Source organism: Hyalella azteca, unplaced genomic scaffold, assembly GCF_000764305.2.
Source record: "Hyalella azteca isolate HAZT.00-mixed unplaced genomic scaffold, Hazt_2.0.2 contig1316, whole genome shotgun sequence".
NCBI classification, from domain to species: Eukaryota; Metazoa; Arthropoda; class Malacostraca; order Amphipoda; family Hyalellidae; genus Hyalella; species Hyalella azteca.
In genome coordinates this window covers 179,629-190,612 of record NW_025931637.1, presented here as the reverse complement: position 1 = coordinate 190,612, position 10,984 = coordinate 179,629, and the positions used below count along the sequence as shown (strand labels likewise).

At 37.8% G+C, this 10,984-nt stretch overlaps 1 protein-coding gene across 1 annotated transcript; it reads left to right on the top strand.

Moving 5' to 3' along the window:
- The first annotated feature begins 2,366 nt into the window (after positions 1 to 2,366).
- On the top strand, positions 2,367 to 10,273 carry LOC108682827 (transcription factor Sox-8). Its single transcript, XM_018172067.2, has 8 exons — positions 2,367 to 2,587; positions 5,250 to 5,427; positions 6,761 to 6,848; positions 7,452 to 7,456; positions 8,033 to 8,179; positions 8,479 to 8,775; positions 9,089 to 9,236; positions 10,108 to 10,273. The coding sequence occupies exons 1-8, from the start codon at positions 2,476 to 2,478 to the stop codon at positions 10,243 to 10,245; spliced, it is 1,113 nt and encodes a 370-aa protein (XP_018027556.1). The 5' UTR covers positions 2,367 to 2,475; the 3' UTR covers positions 10,246 to 10,273.
- The last annotated feature ends 711 nt before the right edge of the window (positions 10,274 to 10,984 follow it).

Below are 10,984 nucleotides of genomic sequence, written 5' to 3'. Positions count from 1 at the left end.
ACGTTGAAATAATGAAATCGAAATCTACTTTAGTATTGAATTTAATTTTTTTAATTAAATTTTCATTGAGATACATTTTTTATTCATACTAACCACCTTATCGAGCAAATAAAACCACGAAATAATTAATCTGCAAAAATTATAATTCTGTTGAATAATGCATATAACAGCTTAAGTGCACAGGGCTTCAATTTTGGCTGAAATCTATTCATAAAGTCAACATGAAATATTCCTATTTTCTAACAAAAACGACAGTCCTATAATGTTGATAACAATTATAAAGAATGGCTCTTTGTTCGGGAACTGTTCAGAATGAAAACTCGTTGTGGATTGTAACGGTTTCTGAAAATAAAGAATGAACAATTTGAACACAAAGTTGAGGTTATTCGAAATTGTAAACAATATAGAGAAAATAATCGAGGTCAACAAGCAATAAAATGATCATAACATAAGTAAATGCTCACGTACCAAATTGCTGAACAATCTAGGGCAAGTTTGGTTAAAATTGAATTTAGCCTGAGCTCATCAACTCTGGTCCTACCTAAAAGGTCCCAACCTTATGTACACGAGAGAAGTATGTTCCGTAAAATTCTTACAACAATATTGAAAAATGAGAAAAACAACTAAGTTCAAAAGGTTTACTTACAATCAGAGAGAAAAAATCTCAAATATCAATAGGTTTAAAAAGGAAGGAAGAACTGACGTACAGAAGATTCTGTTCAGTTCGTGTCATAGGGAAAGTTTAGAAAAATTTCCCTCTTTGTCGATCAAGAGTAAGGAATAATTAAAAACTTCTACTTCGTTACTTCAGGCTGCCACATGTGAATGAATATTTAGACTAGGAGGATTATTATATATTTTACTTGTCTTAAACTCCTATGTAGACGTGCCCACCAAAATCATCAAAAGGTTTCCCAGAGACAATGTTTCAAGATTTTACGCTCAGTTCAAATCTTGCCTGACTCGCTGAAATGCTCACGATAGCAGTAATGTTTTTCCTTGAGCATCGATTAAACCGGTAGACAAGCACACCGTCGCATATTTCGCCTCGCGGGTGCCCTCTAACCAAGTCCCCGCCCACTTGCTTCGCCCCGCCTCTCCAGCTCCTCCTATTGTCGCAATTAAAATCACATATCAACTTATTTTTACATGCAAAACCGTTCTAATTGATCTGATCTCTGATCTGTGAACAATCTGCCGTGTTCTGATCTTCTAAAGTTAAATGTTGCAGAGCTACCATTATGCTTTCTGAGCCAGAGAACAACAACGATGTGTTGGGATTCGCCACGGTTGCTGGTCGTCAGGCGCACCGCACTTCTCGGTCACAGGTTGAGTGTCCCAAAGAGACGCCTCAGTGTTCCGTGAACAGTGCAACCTTCTGCCGCCACAACGCTGTATTCTGTGCCTCTGGCCAGGTGTGCAAACGCTGCTCTTGTCTCCAAAGACCAAAACTAAGCTATCAACAACGAGATGTTTTGTCTAAGAGACTCGCGTCTAACACTCGAACTGACAGACACTGCAGCTTGTTCTCACGCCAAGCCATTGTGTTCATCTCAAGCCCCTTGGACGAAGCTCGTGAATATAATTATCGCCATGCCTAATTTCTCTTCATAATAGAGACCTGTCATGACTTTCCTCAATAAAACGGTTATGTGTAGACAAACTTAGACTGGCTTACTGATGGTCAGTTGGGATATCATAATGTAACATATGTATATTACTGTGTATCGAATTCGGTTTACTGAGTGTAAATGCAAGCAAGATGTCAAACCCCGCTACAATAAGTCGTGCTTTAAGGCGTTTTTTCATGACCAATTCATTCAAATGCAATAATTTATGTCTAACATCATCATTTTTACACCCATAAGCTTCAATTAAACACATCTAATTACTGAGCGTTTACTGCTAAAATTATAGAACATGCACATGCAAGCAGTGCCATGTTTTCACCACTGACCTCTTGACTGAGGAGATGTTGGTCGCTGCGTGGGCCAGAAGACACGCAATATTATGTGTTGTGCAGCTATGTATCTTCCAAAGCTTTCTTGTGTCCCATATTTCTTAATAATTTTAATTCCAGTAGCATCAGTTTCGGACTATTCTAATAGCTTTAGGTTACAATTTTCTAATTTAGCGAAATTAACGGAAATTTTGTACGCTAAACCTATCTTTCATTGTTTCAGAACCGTCCATTAATTAGATGAAACTTTTGTTTTCTTGTCTTATTTTGCTTTTCCTGTTTACATTCTGCATTAAATTCCAGCATTTTCAGTTGAACTTCGAATTTTTCATAACAATCTTCATATTATTATTATAATTTGATAACTAGATTCAAGTTAGTCTTAAATGAGTAAATCTTACGAAAATTCTTGCGGATTATCAGAATCAAAACAAAAACTGTAAATTGAAATTTGCAGCCTCGAAAATCTTTGAAAAATATTAGCAGTGCACAAAGCTCGTAAATTTTCTATTGCGATGGCACAAAGTGGCACGCGACCTTCCCTGGCCTCGCAGAGCAGCGAGATGGCCACGGCGGAGGACATGAAGGAGGCTGGCCTCGACGACGCCGTCACTAGACTCCTTGATGGTCAGTTGATGGTCACACGCGATGGTCATGACCAAGCATGGTTATGTACGATGACATCTTGTGTAATGGTCACAATCATGTGTCATGGTGACTGTTATGATAAAATAACGAATGTTTCTGATGCCTGCATAGATGTTTAGTGACTTGCATGCGCTTGTGAGGCATTATAATATGAAAATTACCTAATAGGTTGAATATCTAAAATTTTCCAAGTTGCCAGTCATTTATATTTTGAGGTAAAATTATAACTTGTACATGGCTGCGATTAAATTACAAGTCCCAGATAGCCGTGGCAGGGTTTTAAATTGTAGATGGTTGCGACTAAATTCTAAATTTTAGATTAACGTGACTGTATTATAAATTGTAGATGGTCTCAACTTGATTCCAAAGTTGCATTTCATCGAGACAAAAATCCACGGTAGTTGAACAAAGATTTAACTTACTCGATCCTCAAAATTTGAATAACGAAGATCACTTTGCCTTTCGCTGTAGGTAGTGAAAAACCATTTGTAATGTAATTTTTCTAATTTAAAGCATAATAATTTCTATACTTACTTATCCGATCATATAGTACTTCCGCATGAAATCATCAAATTTTTCGAATTTCAGGCCGTTTCCGTCAATTTTTGTGTTCACATGAAGTCAACTTGTATACCAGGTAAATTGTCTCCAGACGGAACTGATATATAATTTTGACTGGACGGGAAGATTTGATCATCTTATAAATAATATTTAATTAATCTTGCAGCACATACAGTAAGAATTATATAGTATTGTTTTAATTTATTAAGCTTTTTCTTGAGATGAGAAACCTGGAAAAAAACGCGAATAAACTTTATTCGTCTTTATTTCTATAGAACGGATAAAGTTGGAGTTTTGGCATTCATGCTATAGTAGAAAAATATTGTATTTCATTTTTTACTTTCAATCTATCAAACGTCGCTGTCAGTGCTTGTGTAACCAGGACCACATCAACAAAATAGAAATTATTATTCCATATCCGAGAACCTGCAGATTTCCCTATAGCAACAGCTAGTACGTTGTAGGTAATCATAATATTATTTTATTGTATAATCATGATATTCAGTTGCTTCAATAATTAGCGAACACTCATTTATAATCATACCCTTAAATTCTTTTTAGCGCATTTTCTCATACATAGAAAAAATACACTATTGTGCTCGCCATGTCCGTCCGTCCGTCTGTTCGTCTGTCCGTCTGTCCGTCCGTGACTTCACGTTTCGAGAAAATGCGCTCTCTGTCACTCACTGCAGTGAGTACTGAGATATATTTTTGTTAATTCTGGCACGCTAGAATTCGCAATTTAACTAATAGTTACACTTATATCCTTGGGGCTAATTTAAATACCGAAGAACACCGGTTTTGTGAAAAATCACTCGGTTTTTCGAACATCACTAAAAATTCTAAGTCAAACGGCGCTGTCTATTAATACTATTTTGATTCGATTATAAATGACAGCAAAATATGATACTATCACATGTATCAAGTTTTAATCCCAAGGAGTCTGATCACTATGGCATAGTTAATATAATAAAGAAACGTTTCGTCCGTACCTGCCTCGCTGCTCTGGGACTCAGCTGCAGGTAACCCAGGTCATTCACGTCCGTCGTAACAAGACGCTTAGCAACATCCTTTCAAAATTCTTTGTACAACACTAAATTAACAAAATAATTGTAATACATTTTACAGTATTTGAGTTATTCAGGCAGTCATAATAGAAATTGATGCCCATTGTTCAGTCACACTTTTCTGATCTAAAGTAAAGTACAACATAGCAATCATCTGTTGTGACTTGTCAAGTCCGGTTCTTCCGCCACTTACGGGAAATGAAACTATTTTTTCCTTGTCATGAAGAAATTTTATTATCGAGCATAGATATGAACATTGAACGTAAATATTGTGACAGCATCTATAGTGAAAATATCATCAGACCACCGGGAGTTCAACTGATCAAAGAGCTTGAGTCTGACATTCACTCCTTGGCTGCCAATCAATCCTGTCTCCTCAACCACGTCTGTCATGAGTGCGAATGTCAGCAAGAATTGGTCGCTTGACAGTCAGCTTGACGCTCTCATAAACGCTCCTGAGATCAGCCAAATAAAAATTAAAAATAGAAAAATGGACAAACAAACGCACTCGTGCGGCGTGTTTTTGCTGATGGAACGGTGCGTTGTCGTTCCTAGCTATTTTGTTGCTTCACTTTAGCTGAGCATGTCTTGAGTTTCAAAATCCTTTTAATATAATACTTATTTATTTACTATAATATTTCTTACTATAATAATTTCTCCATTGTTGCAGTGTAGGAGTCATCAAAGTTGTGTAGCTTAATATTAAATTATTATATCAGGATATGCGATCCTACCGTCATTGATGATATTGGAAACATTGTGCTCTTGCAACCGCTGAAAAAGAAATATGTTGTACTAATATAAGTAGGTATTCAAAACGTTAGGTTTGTGCATACTTTTATCTGGGCCTACGAAGCAACTCAATGTCACTGCATTGCAGTAACTCTTACTGATGTGTTTAAAAATGTTTTGAGTTTTAAAGTAAATATCGCCGAGAAATTGCATTCAGCAGTCTGTCTCCCATTGAAGCTCAGTCTGTAAATTCTCAAAAACTAACGCCTGAGCTCCTACAGGGTACGACTGGGCCAGCCTGCCCGTGACTCAGAAGTCGACGTCGCGCAGTCGTGCGCACATCAAGCGCCCCATGAACGCCTTCATGGTGTGGGCGCAGGCTGCGCGACGGAAGCTCTCCGACCAACACCCACAGCTGCACAACGCTGAGCTCTCCAAGACGCTCGGCAAACTCTGGAGGTAGTCTTAATCTCGGGTTAAACTTATGACCTGCTGTATGATATTGGGTTATTTAATATTAACCCAATTCTCAAGTTAAATAAGTAATCAACAGTATAATAGCATATTATTTAGGAGGTGACATAACTCTCAAGCTGAACTTGTAACTTGCTCTATAAAGTTAGGCTAGTGCGGAAGTAGCCAAACTAATAACGTGCAATTTAATATAATTTTATTCATAATATCAGTATTAATATAATTGCAATCTTAAAAAATTGGTTATATCAGTTTGACAGTTTATTAGAAGAACCATCGTCATGACGGGAGCTGATAAGGACAATGACGAAGAACAAGCTTAAAGAGTTTACGAGATGAAAAATTTTGTTACCACGTCTTTAATTCGGAATGATATTTTTTGGGTTTAATACTCCATACAAATGAGCATAAAATCTTGAATTTATCATTCACAATACTCAGAAACATGTACATCTACATAATGAACGAATTTTGATAAAATTAAATTCATTTCTAATGAAATTTTTTGCCTCTTAATGACGGTCTCGATATTAGCGATTAATCCGGAATACTCCTTGCTAAATAAATTTATTTAAATGTACGCAGTGCACTAAATTAAACAATGATCATCGTATTAGGTGATGAGTGTATTCCATGTCTATGCATGACACTGATGTTCTATCTCTCTGAAGCGGTCGAAAGTCTACTGTCTCTGTTAAACTATTACTTTATCTTTGTCTTTATTTGAAATTGTCTTTTTCTTGTCTACCTGGGAAAATGTACATCATTCACTCATCCGTTATTTCATTTACTCATACCTGTTATTACTTCATCTGTGTGAAAAATATATCTTATCTATTAATAAAAATGGTTCTCTTCTCGATTGCTGTCAATCATTTTTCATCACAACTAATTGACGATTTTTGTATGAATGAAACAAAAAATATTATATGAATGTAAATTGTTTTGTAAGATAACAAAAACGTTTCGTTCCCTTAGTTGACTCATTTCTGTCCATCATTCATCTCTGAGACTCACCACCCATCTTGTCACTTCGTCTTCGCTGTAGCCTACGTAACGTTTTCATTCGCTCGTCTCTGTCACTAGCCTCTGTCACAAGAGTCGGTCACTCATCTGTCTTAAATTTTTACCGACTTTTCTCTACCGCTTTGTTACCACTGCCACTCACTCGACTTCGCCATTCTTTTGACTCTGTTTCTCTGCCACTCACCTCTGCCACTCACCACTGCCACTCACCTCTGCCACTCACCGCTGCCACTCACCACTGCCACTCACCTCTGCCACTCACCGCTGCCACTCACCCCTGCCACTCCACCAGGGTGCTGAGTGACGAAGAGAAGCAGCCGTTCATAGAGGAGGCAGAGAGGCTGCGCACGCAGCACAAGCGCGACCATCCCGACTACAAGGTTTGTTCTCTACTCAGTATTGTTGTTATTAATTTATTAATTTTCGTATTACTTTCAGTTTTTCTACTTTCATCTGTACTATTAACTGATTGTATCTGCATTCTAGAATTTACTAGAACGATGTATCTGTATTCAAGAACGATAGAGCTGGACTCCGGAACGTCTTCTCTGATGATATAATAAATTTCATTGGATTTTTTTTTCTTTTCAATGTCTAGTAAATTTGCGCGAGCGTCATTAATAATTGTTATTTTATTGTTGCTGGAACTTTATTGTTATGTAACTATTGCCTGATTACAAGTAATTAAATAGGAGTTACATTAGTTTTACAAAGTTTCATTGTTTGGATACAGTTCTTATTAGTTTTGGATAAATTTGTTTGACTAAGATATATAGTTATTGATATTGCGAAAGTGCTTTTATGATGATATTTCTTGCTTGTTAATATTCTTAGGTATTAGTTTCAATATTTGGTATTATTCCATAATTGATTATTTTGAGAGAACGTTATTTTATTGCTGCTGATTAACTTGCTTTTGTTATTGCTTGAATGATTTAGGAAAATGTATCTATATTAATGTTTAAACTATTGCTGTTACTCAGATATCGTGTTCCCCGTTGTGTTGTCTTATTGTTTGTGTTGTTTGATGGGTCGGAATTTTTCTCTGAATGAGTTACAAACCTTGATTGTCGTGCAAAAATTGGATGTCATGTATGTCGAGCAGTCGTGTAAGCCGTGCATGTCATGTAAGCCGTGCATGTCGTGTAAGCCGTGCATGTCGTGTAAGCCGTGCATGTCGTGTAAAGAGGCAGTTTTGCTACTTGTTTTGAAAAATTCGTACTGTACTTTGCCGACCCCAATGCAAAAATTTTACATCAGAACCGTCGAGCAGCCAACATTCGCATGCAACATTGTCTGTTATCAGCAGAAAATACCACATGAAAGATTCCCTATGATCCATGCGTCCTGATGGATAAGGCCCCAAATGTGTCACCCATCATATTATATTCAAAGCGTGAATAAAATCCACAATGCAACAATAAAAAAGTCTTCGATAGAATAAAAATTATAGTTGTGAATAATCTAATATTATTCTTATGAATATAATAATAAATATTATATTATACAAAAGAAAATAATACTTGTGAATAATTTTTAGTACTTTTTGTCGCCTTGTGATCAGCTTGCTGGGCAGCAGCAGCAGCAGCTACACGTGCAGCAGCGGCAGCGTGAGCAGCAGTGCGGTGCAGCTGCACACTCCTGCAGCGCTGCACCACCACACCGCACCACCCACACCACCCAGGACACCACAGAACCCGCTCCTTGCTGGGTAATGGCGGGATAATTGCTAAATTCATTGCAGGGATTTTGTTACAATCTTATTTTAGATTTATTACAATTATAAAATTATAATTGGAAAGCCAGACTTTTCTAATAGAAACTAAAAGAGGCATAAGGTTTATCGACTACCTAGCGGCTAGCCTAACCTAACCTAACCTAACCTAAATAGGCCATGGGCCTATTTCTTCAGTGCCGATACTTCTATTCTATTCTATTCAATTCTATAAGACAAAGTGAAATAATTAAAACAGAGGGCGGAAGATTGAATAATTTTCGTTTATTTTTCAGCGGACGTGGCTCTATTGCAGCTCAAGCTGCCTCCAGCTCAGCCAGCGTCGGGGCAGCTCATCATGCAGCTGCAAGCAGCGCCTGCAGCAGAGGTAATAACAACAGCAATCCCCGCGCTGATTGTTCTTATAAACCGGACAGCGTGACAAGAAATAGCAGCCTGACCAACACGATAACCTCCCCTCTCTTCGGTCCGTCGAACACTGCGGGACTCGGGCATGTGTTGGGGCATCACTCGGGACTGGAGGAGTCGGCCCGCGCTCACCACCACCAACATCATCACCACCTGCTCACCAGGTGAGCTAGGCATAAGCAGGGGTGGGCAGCAACGCGCTACAGGTAGTGGCCGTTACTAGTTAGTCTAGTAGTGGCCGCTACATTTTCAGTAGCGGTAGCGGCCGCTACATTTCAAAGTAGCGCTGCCGAGCTCTGGGCATAAGTTATCCTCCACACTGGGTGGGTATAAAGCATATTACAGAATTAAGAAATATTTCAGGCCCGATATATAAGTCGATATAATTTGATCACACATAATCACGATAACAATTTTCTCCCAAACATTGCCGTCGTAGTATACAAACATATTTGTATAAATATTTGCTTTTTTCAGTAACGCATCGACCAACAGTGCAGCGTTCCACCCTCCTTGTTTCTCCGCCCCCACCACCACCTCCCCATTCTTCAGGGACTCTACTGACCCTGCAAACATGAGCACTGCCATCATGAGGCCTCCTTCCTTCAGCCAGGACTTCTTTCAGGTAAACCATCTTGATATGATAAAGCATGTTGGTAAACCATGTTGATATGATAAAGCATGGCGCTAAACCATGTTGATATGATAAAGCATGTTGGTAAACCATGTTGATATGATAAAGCATGGCGCTAAACCATGTTGATATGATAAAGCTTGTTGGTAAACCATGTTGATATGATAAAGCATGTTGCTAAACCATGTTGATTTGTTGAGAATTTCTATTTTGAATTAAATCGAATAGTGTGATTAAAATATTGTTCTGTATCATACGCAGGCACAAGTTTACTCTATCCATGGTCAAACTATATTCTATTTGTGAGAGACAGAGTCCGAATTAAAAACTGATCTACGGAACACGGAGACGGAATAGAATTTGATCAAATGAAAACAGACTGTTGGAAAAGTTACTTTAGTAAACATGGCAGGGCGGTAAACTTGAGTTAGGTTAGCAGAGTCAGTAGGATAACTTCATATCAGAGAGACAAAGAATGCCGAGTTGCAAGTAATATTTAAGCTAACGATAAATCTAATTCCCACAATGAAAAAATATGCATAGGTTTGTCGATTGAATACGGATTCTTCTAAACAAAGACGCACTCCATTTCCCAGCGTAATTTTTTTATATCATTTATATGTAACTTTTCACGCTGATTGATCTCGGCTCATGTTAGCGCTATTACAAAAGGCCAGCGTTTACGGTAATATCAATATTATAAAATTGTAACACAATAACCCTTTATACGATTTAAATATTAACGCTCAGGGTGAAGATAGTGTAATTTTCCATCATGAATATTATAAACTTGAGGCACAATATCCCATTATACGATTTAAATATAAACGCTCAAGATCAAGATAGTGTAATTTTCCATCAGAATCACATGCTTGGAGCGAGCAGCAGCAGCAGCGGTGGCCACGGTGGCCAGAGCGCTGCAGGAGGACAAGGAGGCCAAGCCTTCTACCCATACGGCCACCAGGGGCTGCCTCATCCTTATTATATGACGCCAAGATAAAAAAAAATAACTCAGTACTCACTGCAGTGAGTGACAGAGAGCGCATTTTCTCGTCGACGAAAACTTGAAGTCACGGACGGACAGACGGACTGAAAGACAGGATATGGCGAGCACAATCGTGCATTTTTTCCATAAATCAGAAAATGCGCTTAAAATACATGGAAAAGACCTGCACTGTCTATATGTATAAATAATGTACGGTTTCTTCCGGGGCTAAATGAATATAATTTTGCGTCATGCTGAAGATGCTCTGTTTTTATAGTAATGTGCAGGAGAATGGCAATAGTAAAATAAGTTTAGATTCTATGCGAACGTCACTAGTACATTGATACAATTGTTTTGTGGCTAAAAAAGCTTTTCCAGTGTTAATTGAGGTGACATGTCATGATAGGCTTTATAAAAATTACACACTCAGAAGAATAAATGGTCATGTTGTCCAAGTAGTGACTCACTCTCCGTAAGTATCACTGAAACGTCCTGTTGCAATAGGCAAACTCGGTTTGTCTCCACCCATGGCAAGAAGAGCTTCGCTATTTCGACAAATATCATATCATATCATATCATATCATATCATATCATATCATATCATATCATATCATATCATATCATATCATATCATATCATATCATATCATATCATATCATATCATATCATATCATATCATATCATATCATATCATATCATATCATATCATATCATATCATATCAAAACATAGTGATGTAGGCGCTGAAGAATAGG

Excerpts from the sequence above, each read along its gene's own strand:
- LOC108682827 (XM_018172067.2), top strand. The coding sequence starts at position 2,476 with ATGGCACAAAGTGGCACGCGACCTTCCCTGGCCTCGCAGAGCAGCGAG. Across the intron at positions 5,428-6,760 it reads ACGCTCGGCAAACTCTGGAG|GGTGCTGAGTGACGAAGAGA; the intron begins GTAGTCTTAATC and ends CCACTCCACCAG. Across the intron at positions 8,180-8,478 it reads CAGAACCCGCTCCTTGCTGG|CGGACGTGGCTCTATTGCAG; the intron begins GTAATGGCGGGA and ends TTTATTTTTCAG.